The sequence below is a fragment of the Mytilus galloprovincialis genome, chromosome 8 (assembly GCF_965363235.1).
Source record: "Mytilus galloprovincialis chromosome 8, xbMytGall1.hap1.1, whole genome shotgun sequence".
NCBI classification, from domain to species: Eukaryota; Metazoa; Mollusca; class Bivalvia; order Mytilida; family Mytilidae; genus Mytilus; species Mytilus galloprovincialis.
The window spans coordinates 20,269,602-20,281,069 of NC_134845.1; the positions used below are offsets into that span (position 1 = coordinate 20,269,602).

The 11,468-nt window shown below is 31.9% G+C and overlaps 1 protein-coding gene across 1 annotated transcript; it reads right to left on the reverse strand.

Moving 5' to 3' along the window:
* Positions 1-565: 565 nt before the first annotated feature.
* LOC143043166 (uncharacterized) lies at positions 566-10,291 on the reverse strand. Its single transcript, XM_076215595.1, has 6 exons — positions 10,108-10,291; positions 7,642-7,761; positions 6,065-6,277; positions 3,605-3,751; positions 2,721-2,811; positions 566-1,191 (listed from the first exon to the last, which is right to left on the reverse strand). Exons 1-6 carry the CDS (start codon positions 10,289-10,291, stop codon positions 981-983), a joined length of 966 nt encoding a protein of 321 aa, XP_076071710.1. The 3' UTR covers positions 566-980.
* Positions 10,292-11,468: the final 1,177 nt, after the last annotated feature.

Genomic DNA, 11,468 nt, shown 5'->3' on the forward strand with positions numbered 1-11,468 from the left:
TTGGTTTCAAATTCATGACAAAGACATCAGCTTCTAACTGGATCTGGATGGTAAGTATTAATTCTTATTTCACAGCACTCACTTCGTACTAACAACCTTTCACTTGAGCAATCTGCTTAAATATTTTACCAGTTAATCAGTTAATTGGAGAAGAAATCTAAATGCAATTTGATAAACTGTTTTAGCCATTGCTATTGTGATACCACAAAAGTTACTGGATAATCAGTGTAACTTGTTTTTTTTTTGTTGTTTTTTTTTTTTTTGGTTACCGTATGTTGTCATAGTGATGTGGTTATTTTCTACTTTTAGCTTCGAATGGTCCTCAGGTAATTTATGCTATGTTTTTTCTACCTATTTGTAAAAATCATTTTCATAACAGATATATGTCGTCAATTGAATCAAACTCAACGAAGACAATAATGTTGGCATATGCATACAGGTACATTAACGAATTACTAATGTTTGAAAACACCTAAATTTGTAATTGTAAAATTATTTTATTCAATACGTACAAAGCAAACAACTATAATGACAAGTATGCGGCACCAAAGGAAATAATTGAAATTTTTAATATAGTTATTTGTCAATGTTTATTATCACACTTTGTACAATTGTATATGTTAAGATCTGATAGAAAGATATTTATAATGACGCACTCAAACTATTTAAATATCAATTGACTGAATGTGATTGATATTATCAGTCCACAACAAGAAAACATTTTGCAAAGTCAATCCATAAGCAAGAAATCATCGGTAAATGTTATAATCGAATCATATTTACGATTAAAGTGCAACCTGGCTTATCCGACACCTGAGTATTCCAACATCCTACTTTAACCGACACATTTTCATGGTCCCAAAATATGTATATCCTTCCAGAAAAAAACTGATTATCCAACAACCTGCTTAATACGACATTTTTTTTCTGGTCCCCCAGTGTGTCGGATAAGACAGGTTACACTGTGTTTACATTCCCTTTCAATAAGATCTATTTTTGAACAAATTTACGAGTGTTACAACAGACGATACATCTGACAAATTATCTTGACAGTTTGGTGTGTCATTCCAAAAGCTGAGTTTGCTGGTGATAACTGCCTTTAGACTGTGAATATTTCTAGGACCATTTGTATATTGTGAGGAATGGTTGGTACTGGCGCTGTCGTTCTCTGCTTTCATCCCTTCTCGTCGCCTGAAAATTATTGTGATGCATTACTCATTTTATTCATGCGTAAAAAATATTTTAGTTACGGAAGTATTGGCAAACATGATAAATGAAGCATTGTCAATACCAAAGGTGGTTTCGGTGGATGATTGATCTAAGTAGTTCAACTACAGTATCGTTAGTATGTCAACACACAGTTTGATAGCTGTGCTGCACCTCTAATCGAAGTTGTATGGCCGAATTTTAAAGGTACTTTTCGGGTACTTCGCCAATAAAAACTAACTGAAACGAGATAAGTGCCGACCGTGGCTTTGAACAACAGTCAATTAATGAATGTCAATTTCATGTTGACTATCTTTTTAATAGCTATGAATCGAAACAACATGTAAAAAGTAAAATTATAAAAATACTGAACTTTAAGGAAAATTCAAAACGGAAAGCCCTTTATCAAAAGCTCAAACACATCAAAGGAATGGATAACAACTTACGTATACCTGACATGGTACAGGCATTTTCTTATGTTGAAAATGACGGATTAACCTGGTTTTATAGCTAGCTAAACCTTTCACGTGTATGACAGTCGCATCCAATTACACTATATTGACAACGATGTGTGAACAAAACAAACAGACATAATACGTAAAAATGTCAAAAATAGTGGTCAGGATCGTGTAATAATCTTAATCACTGTAAAACAAACAAATATGTTACAAAAATGCACTAAAATGCATAGAGACAAAGCACATTAAAAAAAATAAAGACAAGAATACAAACTTACCATAGAACAATAACACAATGCCGGGATGTATAAGTATTTATTTTACCTCCTATACATTTCTAGGAATGTGATTGGTTATAAGCGCCCTTGTGGAGACCGTGTATATTTGATATTAGGTTAGTAGGGAGGCGGGGCTTATCTCATACACGGTTAGTAGTAGTGTTACGTCCCTTTATATTCCATATAAGGTAGTAAGCAGGCGGGGCTTATTTCATTCACGGATAGTAGTGGTGTTACGTCCCTTTATTAAACCAAAACTGCACTGATTATTAAGATTTAAATTAATTAAAAACACATTAAAAACATTTCAACCTAACAAGTTGTTATTGTTTGTTGGTATCTGATTTTGTAAGATCAATGGAGTAGTTTCTTAATGCTAACAGTATTGAAGACTTGCTCATTTAGATAGGTCTAAATTTCACACGCTAAGATAGTCGGTAAGATAAATTCGTTACATAGTGTGATAGTGACCTACTACGGTATATATGGGATCAGTAAATTCCATATGGATTTTACTGATCCCATATACACCGTATTAGGTCACTAGCACACTATGTAACAAATAATATTCTTCGTTCCTCTATTAAAATTGATTTGTTTTATTTTACATTTTCCTAATGTTTATTGGTTGTAGTTTTGGGGGTTTTTTTTGTTGTTTTTTATTGGGGGAGGGGTGTATGTGACTGACCAAAATGTGTATAGAATAGTTGAAACATATTCATCACGAGTTTTATCATTGACGTAAATTAATGAATTACTAGATGGATACACATAATACCTGATGTAGCATACTGCTAACGTTACCAAGCTTATGACAATAAAACATCCGATTAGAGGAAGGATAATTTCTATGGTGTTAGTCTTGGTATCTAAAAATAATATAGAAATTGTAAATAAACATTAATATATTGTGCAGTAGATACACAATTATTCGTTAATCGTTGTCCTTAAATGTAAATGATAAACACATACTAGAATGTCAGTTACTACCAGTTTAAAAAGCGATTTATTTTCAAATTCATAAATTATTGTTTTAGCTTGTCGTTCGACATACAAACTTAGGTTCGATCGGATATCAAAATGTTGTTTGAAAACGTGTATAGTGACTTGAATTCAGAAGTTAACTCATATCGAAAGCTAAATTGTAAGACACATAGTGTATTAATCTGTAAAATACCTGCTGTTTTCATTGTTGTTGTTCTTCGGTTTGCATGTTTTGTCGACTTTTATATTATTTGTTTGTGCGTTCCGTTTGTGTTTTTATTGTATTGCTGTCATGTAGTGTAATCATATAAGCGATTGTTTTTAATATTGTCATAAAAGCGGGAGGTTTGACTACATAAAACCAGTTTCATCTCATCATTTTTTTTTTCTAAAAATGTCCTTTTTCAAGACAGGAATATAGCAGTTGTTACCAAAAAGATCGATTCTATATATGTTGGCGTTTGTTTTTGTGGCAGTTAAGTCTTCCTGTTATTCCTTTGTTTTCGTCTTTTGATTGATGTGTTTCTCTGGGTTTTAGTTTGTGACCCGAATTCGTTTACTCCCAAATCGATTAATGACTTTTGAACAGCGGTATACTTTATTTATGCATCTGGTTCTAGCAACCTTCCTTAAAGTAGCATACGTTTCTATACAACAAGGGTTTGTAAACACTCCTACCATCTTTGGTGGGTTTTGGTTGACGCTGATCACTGCTACATACAGCCAATAGTTGTTCATTCTGATTATCACAATCAGACGTAAAATAACAACGTGACCCGTGACACTTCTTACACTGAATTACCGACTTGGTGGCAATAGATATTCCTGTCACAGATTGAAAAGAATAATCATGTAATTCGTCTGGGTATTTTTCAATATTGTGAAAATGAACAAAAAGTACATGCATATTTGTATCAAAAATTTGACTAAAGGTTAGCCGTATGAAATGATGAGTTAAACTTTCTTGTTTTTTGTTTTTTGTTTTTGTTTTTTTATTATTATTATTTTATGCTTAAATCACCTTAGTACCAGTCACCTTGAATATGATTAGATAATATGTCTACAATCATTTGACAAAGAGCAAAGCCCATACCGCATAGTCAGCTATAAAAGGCCCCGATAAGACAATGTAAAACAATTCAAACGAGAAAAATAACGGCCTTATTTATATGAAAAAATGAACGAAAAACAAATATGTAACACATAAACAAACGACAACCACTGAACTACAAGCTCCAGACTGACTTGGGACAGGCACATACATAAATAATTTGGCGGGGTTAAACATGTTAGCGGAATCCCAACCCACCCCTAACCTGGGACAGTGGTATAACAGTACAACACAAGTTTTTATTTGGATTTTGAAAAATTTTCCCTCTCTCCATCCCGTTTTTTAAATTTTTTCTTAAATAAGTAATTTTATTATGTTATTTTTAATACACTGGGTGATTTGTTTTGACTAACAAGGGTATTTTGTGCTTAGCTTAGTTGACTCCTTTTCTAGGCCAAGCTATTGTATTATGTTATATGTTATGTAATATGGTATTATAGTGTTTATGTATTTCATTCATTATTATCGTGTTGTACAGATGTATAATATATATTGTGTATTTTGATATGAAAGATTTTGTAAAAAATAAGTAAAAATTCTGAAATTTACTTTCTAGGTTCTCCGTTCATATATACATTGCACATACGATATAAAAAAGAACTACTAGTTGGATTCTGACACTTACAACATATCAGATGGTTTGTTACGGTTGTAGGAAGATTGCATAAATATTTATATTTAATTGTTATTCAATAGATCTATTTATTATGACAGAAGTGCCATCATCAGGGGTCCAACCATCAATTTTATGTTAAAGTCTTTGACTTTGATCTATTAAGCATTCTAGTATCTTCAATACTCTTATGTTGGCTATACGCAGATATTAGTTCTGTATTGAATATTTTGAAAATGGACGTCGTACTAAATGTCAAATCATATAATTAAACTAAAGAGTTGATATCACACACAAAAAATTAGAACTAGGATTGGTCGTAAGTCATGAACAATTCAGTATACTTAGTAAGTTTTTTTGTGAAACCGACTCCAGTTCGTTTACATAGTTTTTTTTTAAATCGTGTCAATATATTCCGATAAGATTGTAAAAGGATAGTCTTACTTTTTGTTTTGCAACTGAAAAATAGGCCTAAAAAATACGACTGCAACGACTATTTGAAATGATATCAATACATAACCCATTAAGGTGAAGCATTAAACTTCTTAATGTACTGTTTATTAAAACTATCAATCCTATCCTTAATTGGACAGGCATATTGTCTACAAAATAAGTTTTCAGCATGCCACATTTGGTATGAAAAAGCTTATTTCAGACTTTATTTTGTTCTCGTCTTGAATTTGTATGAAATATTCATCACTAGACGTACCATCATACGAATAATTCAAAAAACAATTCCAATGGTCCATCATGCAATTCCAAAACCATTAACTGGTATTCAATGAAAATAGTAACGATAAAAGAGGCGGTAATTAGCAAAACAGAATTTGTAGCGAAACGGTCGATTTAAGTGCCATATAAAAAAGGTAAAAATAAACGACGGAAATTCCAAAACTGACAGATGGCAAATTCATATCTCACACACATTCGACAGATTGAAAACAACAGTCATATTTCTGACTTGGTACCAGCATTTCCTTATGAAGACAATGGTGGATGGAAATTGTAGTTTGTAAATTATTGGTTTATATAGGATGCATCTTATGGCATCTACCTTAACTAAAGCTCCAGTTGTGGTAAGCAACCATCTGTCGCAGTAAATCAAGTCGTACGGTAACCTATAGTTGTTTATTTCTGTGTCATTTGGTCTCTTGTGGAGAGTTGTCTCATAGGCAATCATACCACATCTTCTTGTTTTACATTTGTCAGATAGCTATTCTTCTGCATTTACTAATCCTATCAATTGCTATTTTGTTTTATTGTTATTCGTTTAAAATCAACTTTTAATTGTTTGGTATGTTATTGAAAAACCAAAGATTTAAAGGTGCAACCACGCAAATAAGTAAACTCGAAGTAAAGCAAATTTTCATCGGTATTTTAAGGTACCTGTAACTGATTGTAAATAAATTAATACCTGTGTCTGATGATAGATAAATTTGTCTTGCTATACCAATCCAATGCCAGAGGCCGGTTTTCCCTTCAAATGTAGATCTATTGATCATTTCCTTGGCTTCTATTAAAGTAGAAATGTTTCCATACAGGTAAGAGTCTATATCTTTTTTGCAACTATCCAGTGAATCCCTCCATGTGCCATATTCTTTTAATTTGAAGAATTGATTCTTGTCTTCTTAAAAAACATAAACATTCTTTATCATTATACTAATTATAAGTTTTAGCGTTCTTGCCTACTAATATTCTAATTAGTATAAATGTAATCATAGTTCAGTTTAATGTCAAAAGTGTTTCACCTATATAAAATTTCCCAAATATTTTTAAATAAAAATAAAACACTCAAATTTTGTCCAAATGTTGCATTGGAACAAAAAGGCGCAATCAAAGCAGGAATGTATGTGGACTTCGTGCAATCCTATCGAGTACGTGCACGAATCTGTTGGATCTTTTATATTTTAAAATTAAGAATTTGTAAATACAAATTGGAGCATTCGATTGTAATATAACAAAATTTTATTGTTTCGAGTTCTTGAAAAACAAATGTCGGTAGAAATTATCGTCAATAGTACAGCTTCTGTACGGCATCTAATTAGTTATCAAAGGTACCATAATTATAATTCAGTACGCCAGACGCGCGTTTCAAGAAATACAATTACAAAGTTGAAGAGCATTGAGGATCCACAATTCCAAAAAGTTGTGCCATATACGGCTAAGGTATTCTATGCCTGTGATAAGAAAATCCTGAGTTTTTCGAAAAATTCAAAGTTTTGTAAACAGGAAATTTATAAAAATGACCACAGTATTGATATTCATGGAGTGCTGAATACTTGGCTGGTAATATCCTCGGAGACGAAACGTCCATCAGCAGTGGCATCGACCCAGTAATGTAAATAGTCAAAGGTACCAGGATTATAATTTAATTATAAAATGACTTAGTGCATGTGGTATGTATGGCGTATTTTCTTTGTTCTTACTTTCCATTTGATAAAAAGATATTTGTCAGTCCTAATAACTGCAATGAAACTTATGAACAACTGCTGACTTGTCTGTACAATGTATTTCATTTCTCATAATCAGTTACTCTACCATGACTTCCTCGGTCTGCGATGCACCCAATCCAGGTGATCTGAATTGTACTACCACTTATAAATTGTGAAACATGTTAAACATATTATTTGTAAACTGATCAACAATTTATCACCCAGCAATGTTTTCGAAATTGAAAAAGAGTTTTACTATTTACACTTAATACACACACTCCAATATACTCCAAAATAAGGATAAAATGAAATTAAATACAAGGTGTTGTGTTCAAAATGAACAATCTTCATGGAATGAATTATTCATAAACATTTTTTGGCGACGATATGTAAGCTTGTATAATGATATGATAGGAATATATGTTATCGATAAAGAAATTAAGGCAACAGTAGTTAATGATCTATCCTTGTGTAGATAGATATATTCACAATCGATTTGGCGAAAACGAATGCGAGTAAGAAAACCAAAAACGAGGGAAACATATCATAGAATACATACTTTTCTCTTGACAAAATCCTCCAGCTACAACTTGATCACAATTCATAGGAATAAATTCGTATTTGTCAGGAGAGTCGGTAGTGCATAGGAAAACACATAATTTACTTGTATTGTAGTTACCTAAAACAATAAGGTGTTCATCAATAATAAATTCAAGTCTGACACACAGCTAAAATTTTCAGTTTGTAACACAATATAACAAGATAAGAAGCGTAAATGTATGCTATTCGTTAAATCTAACTTTAAGAATTAATTTTAACATGTAAATCACCTTTTACATTAAAACCAATAAGTTCTCTTCTAATCTGAAATCATACAATGTAATGAGTATTTCCAAGACAGTATCGATTATATTGGACATACATAGCAAAAATATATCGTTCCTTGTATTTCAAAGTCAATGGTCAATATTATGAAAACAATAACTTATCGTATTATATGGTGAAAAATAATTTCTTTTTGGTGTAGACATGGCAACAATCTGCATTTATTTAATACACAATATTTCATAAAGTGGGTAAAAATGTCAAACAGTTTCGTCCAATTGAGAATTTCAAGTCATTAAAGTCATAAAATTTCTGACACCTTAGACATGTATCTATTGAGAGGTCCAAACGAATCATACATTTCTGCTCCTTTTTTCATCAAATTGAATTGAAAAAATCGAGGGTTAAATCTTTTTGAAAAACACTACAAGAATTTCTGGACCCATGGACTTGAACATGTGGACAGTCAAATAGAAAAATGTCATATACAACACGAACAAAACAAAATTGATGTCGATATAACCCACTTGGAAGGCTATATTATTCTTTCACTATCAAGAATTAAAGTCATATGAAACCTCAAATTAAAAAAACAATATACATATGGGTTTTTTTTATAACAAAATGGATAGTTTTCATTATTAAACGTATGTACATATACATTTTCTGAAGAAAATTCGTTAATTTGTCCACATTTAGAAGAAGTTTACTTTTTTGTAATTTCTTGCTTCCAGGAAGCAATTCGTCGACATATTTTCCGTATGCAAAGTGACCTTAGCGTGAACCTTCTCGTAAAAATGCGGTGATCGCAATACGCATGGGTCTGTAACTGAAATAAACTATTATCTGATTGTACATGTTAAACACGTGCTAACTATCCATACTTTTTTGTTGATTGTTTACTTTAAGGTGACAACCGGTAAACCTCGGAATCAAAACACGGCATTTAATGAGCTGCCATATTTGTTAAAACATAACAGACAGAGAGAAAAACATTGACGAGTATATGATATATTTGCGTAAAAATGATAAAATCGTGCACAGAGGACCAATTTTATGATATATACATGCATAGGTTCAAGAATTGGATAAACATTATTTTCCAATAGTCACTCATTTCATATGACCTTAAAATGTATTGGACAAAGACTTTCGATTTTAAAAAATCTTTTTAATAAATTTCTGTGTTCTAGCTGGAATGAGCAAATTGGCCTGCTAATTTTGAAAATTTGTTCATAATAAACATTTTATGAAAGGTTCATCAGTAAGATATAAAATTATTCTTTTCTTGACATGTGGTATTGAAACTGAATTTATAATCTTGCTCGTTATACAAATTATCGCGAATCAATGCGCTGGTAACTTTTTTCAATATTGATGTTTGGAAGGAGGAATAAATTTCTTAAAACTGTAATAGTCCTGCACTGAAGACTGAATCACTAGAAACAAATGATGGTAGGTACCAATTCTATTTTTTTCATAAAAGCTCTCAGGGGAAACTTTCCTTAACCCTCTTATCCAAAACTTTACAGAGCAAATCTTTTACATACCCCTTAACCAACCCTTGTTGTGGTCTATAATAGTGATAGTAATTTTTTTTGCCCGGAGGATCTCAAATTACGACTTACGAGGATTCGGGCTTGCATGTGTAGTCACTTCAATAACCGTGCATGCGGTTTTTTTTTTGTTGAAATTGAGGCCTTCATTTACAAAAAAAAACTGTATATAATTCATCTTGATATCAGCGCAAAAAATGTTAAATCTGTAAATTCTACCATTTTGTTCTTCCCTCGACTGGACTCGAACTCTTGCTACTGATATATCGTGGCACCAAATCGCCTTGCACTATGGCCGACTCGCCAATTACAATAAAAATACATGTATAATTCGACGTGATATCAGCCCAACGATGTTTAATCTGTAAATGTGCAGAAGCAAATTGTTTTGTTCTTGTGTAGCCGAGACTCGCACTGATGCTGATGAGATATCGTGGCATCAAATCCTCTGCACTTTGCCCGACGCGGGCGACAACCAAGGTTATACAATAATAAAGCTTTCAATGCCCGGGTAGTACCTTTCCTCGTCAGGTATAATCTAGCGTCGTTACACAATATATGATATGTTTAATATATATATAAATTAAACAGCTTAATGCCAACTGCTAGAAAAAAAACATAACACCTGAATTATCTGTACGTACCATTTTCATTTTTCATTCTAATTGGCGATGTGACATACACATTGAAAATATTTGTATGTTTGGTACTTCCACAATCATTTGGGAACGAATCGATATCATGCCGTTTTATTTTTCGACATTTTCCATCACATTGCTTTGGTGACAAACCATTTTTTTCCGGGATTTTACCCAAACACAAACACATATTATTCTACAATAAGAGAGGATAAATATAAGGTGGGTCATTATTATATTTTTGTTAGTTATTAAGTTACGACTATACATTTCGATAGAACAATTTGTTTATTGTCGTCATTGACACGAAGTAGAAAACTTTTATTTTAAAAAAAAACATGCAAATATTGGCATTCATTTAATAGTAATTAACAGTTCTGTTATGAAAAACATTTATGTAGTGACAATTACCTGGATGGAAAATGCAAACACATTGACCGGTAAACAACTTTCTTGGCATAATCCTAATGAAGGCGTTGGCAAAGGAAGCCTACGCCGTATGCCTGAATTATCCTTCAAGTAGTTCAAACTGTAACATCCTTTAAAAAAAGTAATGAAATGAAAAAAAAATAATTGTTTGCTGTTGTCGTAAGAGATGAATATTTCATGCAATTTCCGTATGAAAAGTCTTCACAATCCGAAGGTAAACCTTATTTAAATTGTTACGATTCTTGAGAAACAAACTAAAGAAAGGCATATCAAACTCATTTGTGCGAACAATAGTGTTCTTTTCCGAAGCTTGTCTTTATGAATATTTACTGTTTAATATATTTATTGTTATGTCAATTTGACGTGGCTCGATACTTCTCTTCCCGTCATTGAGTTGTTTTGTTATAGTGAATTTTCGTAATCTTGTATTTCGTTTTTGCTGGTGTGATGTGCCTTTGTTGGGTTTCTTTGTTGACATATTTGATGGTTTTTTTTATTAAGATTATAACACAATGTAGACTACTGTACCTCATTTTTTACATTTTTACCTTTTATGTCTGTAGGTTTTTTTTCATACAACTAAGAGGTTTAGCTAGCTTAAAAACCAGGTTTTATCCACCGTTTTCTACATTAGAAAATTTGTATACCTAGTCAGGAGTATGATAGTTGTTATCCATTCTTTTGAGGTGTTTTAGATTTTGATTTTGCCATTTGATTAGAAACATTTGGTTTGAATTTTCCTTAGAGTTCGGTATTTTTATTTTTTTACTTTTCAAATATTTTGATCGTTAATGTATATAAAAAGAATATAACATTACCTATAATATGTATCCAGGGAGACAACCTCTGATATTCTCCTGTCCAGTACTTCCCGCGAACATATTGTGATTGTCCTTGAATTAAGGAACTGTTTCTTTCACTACAAAACAATTGTGCGT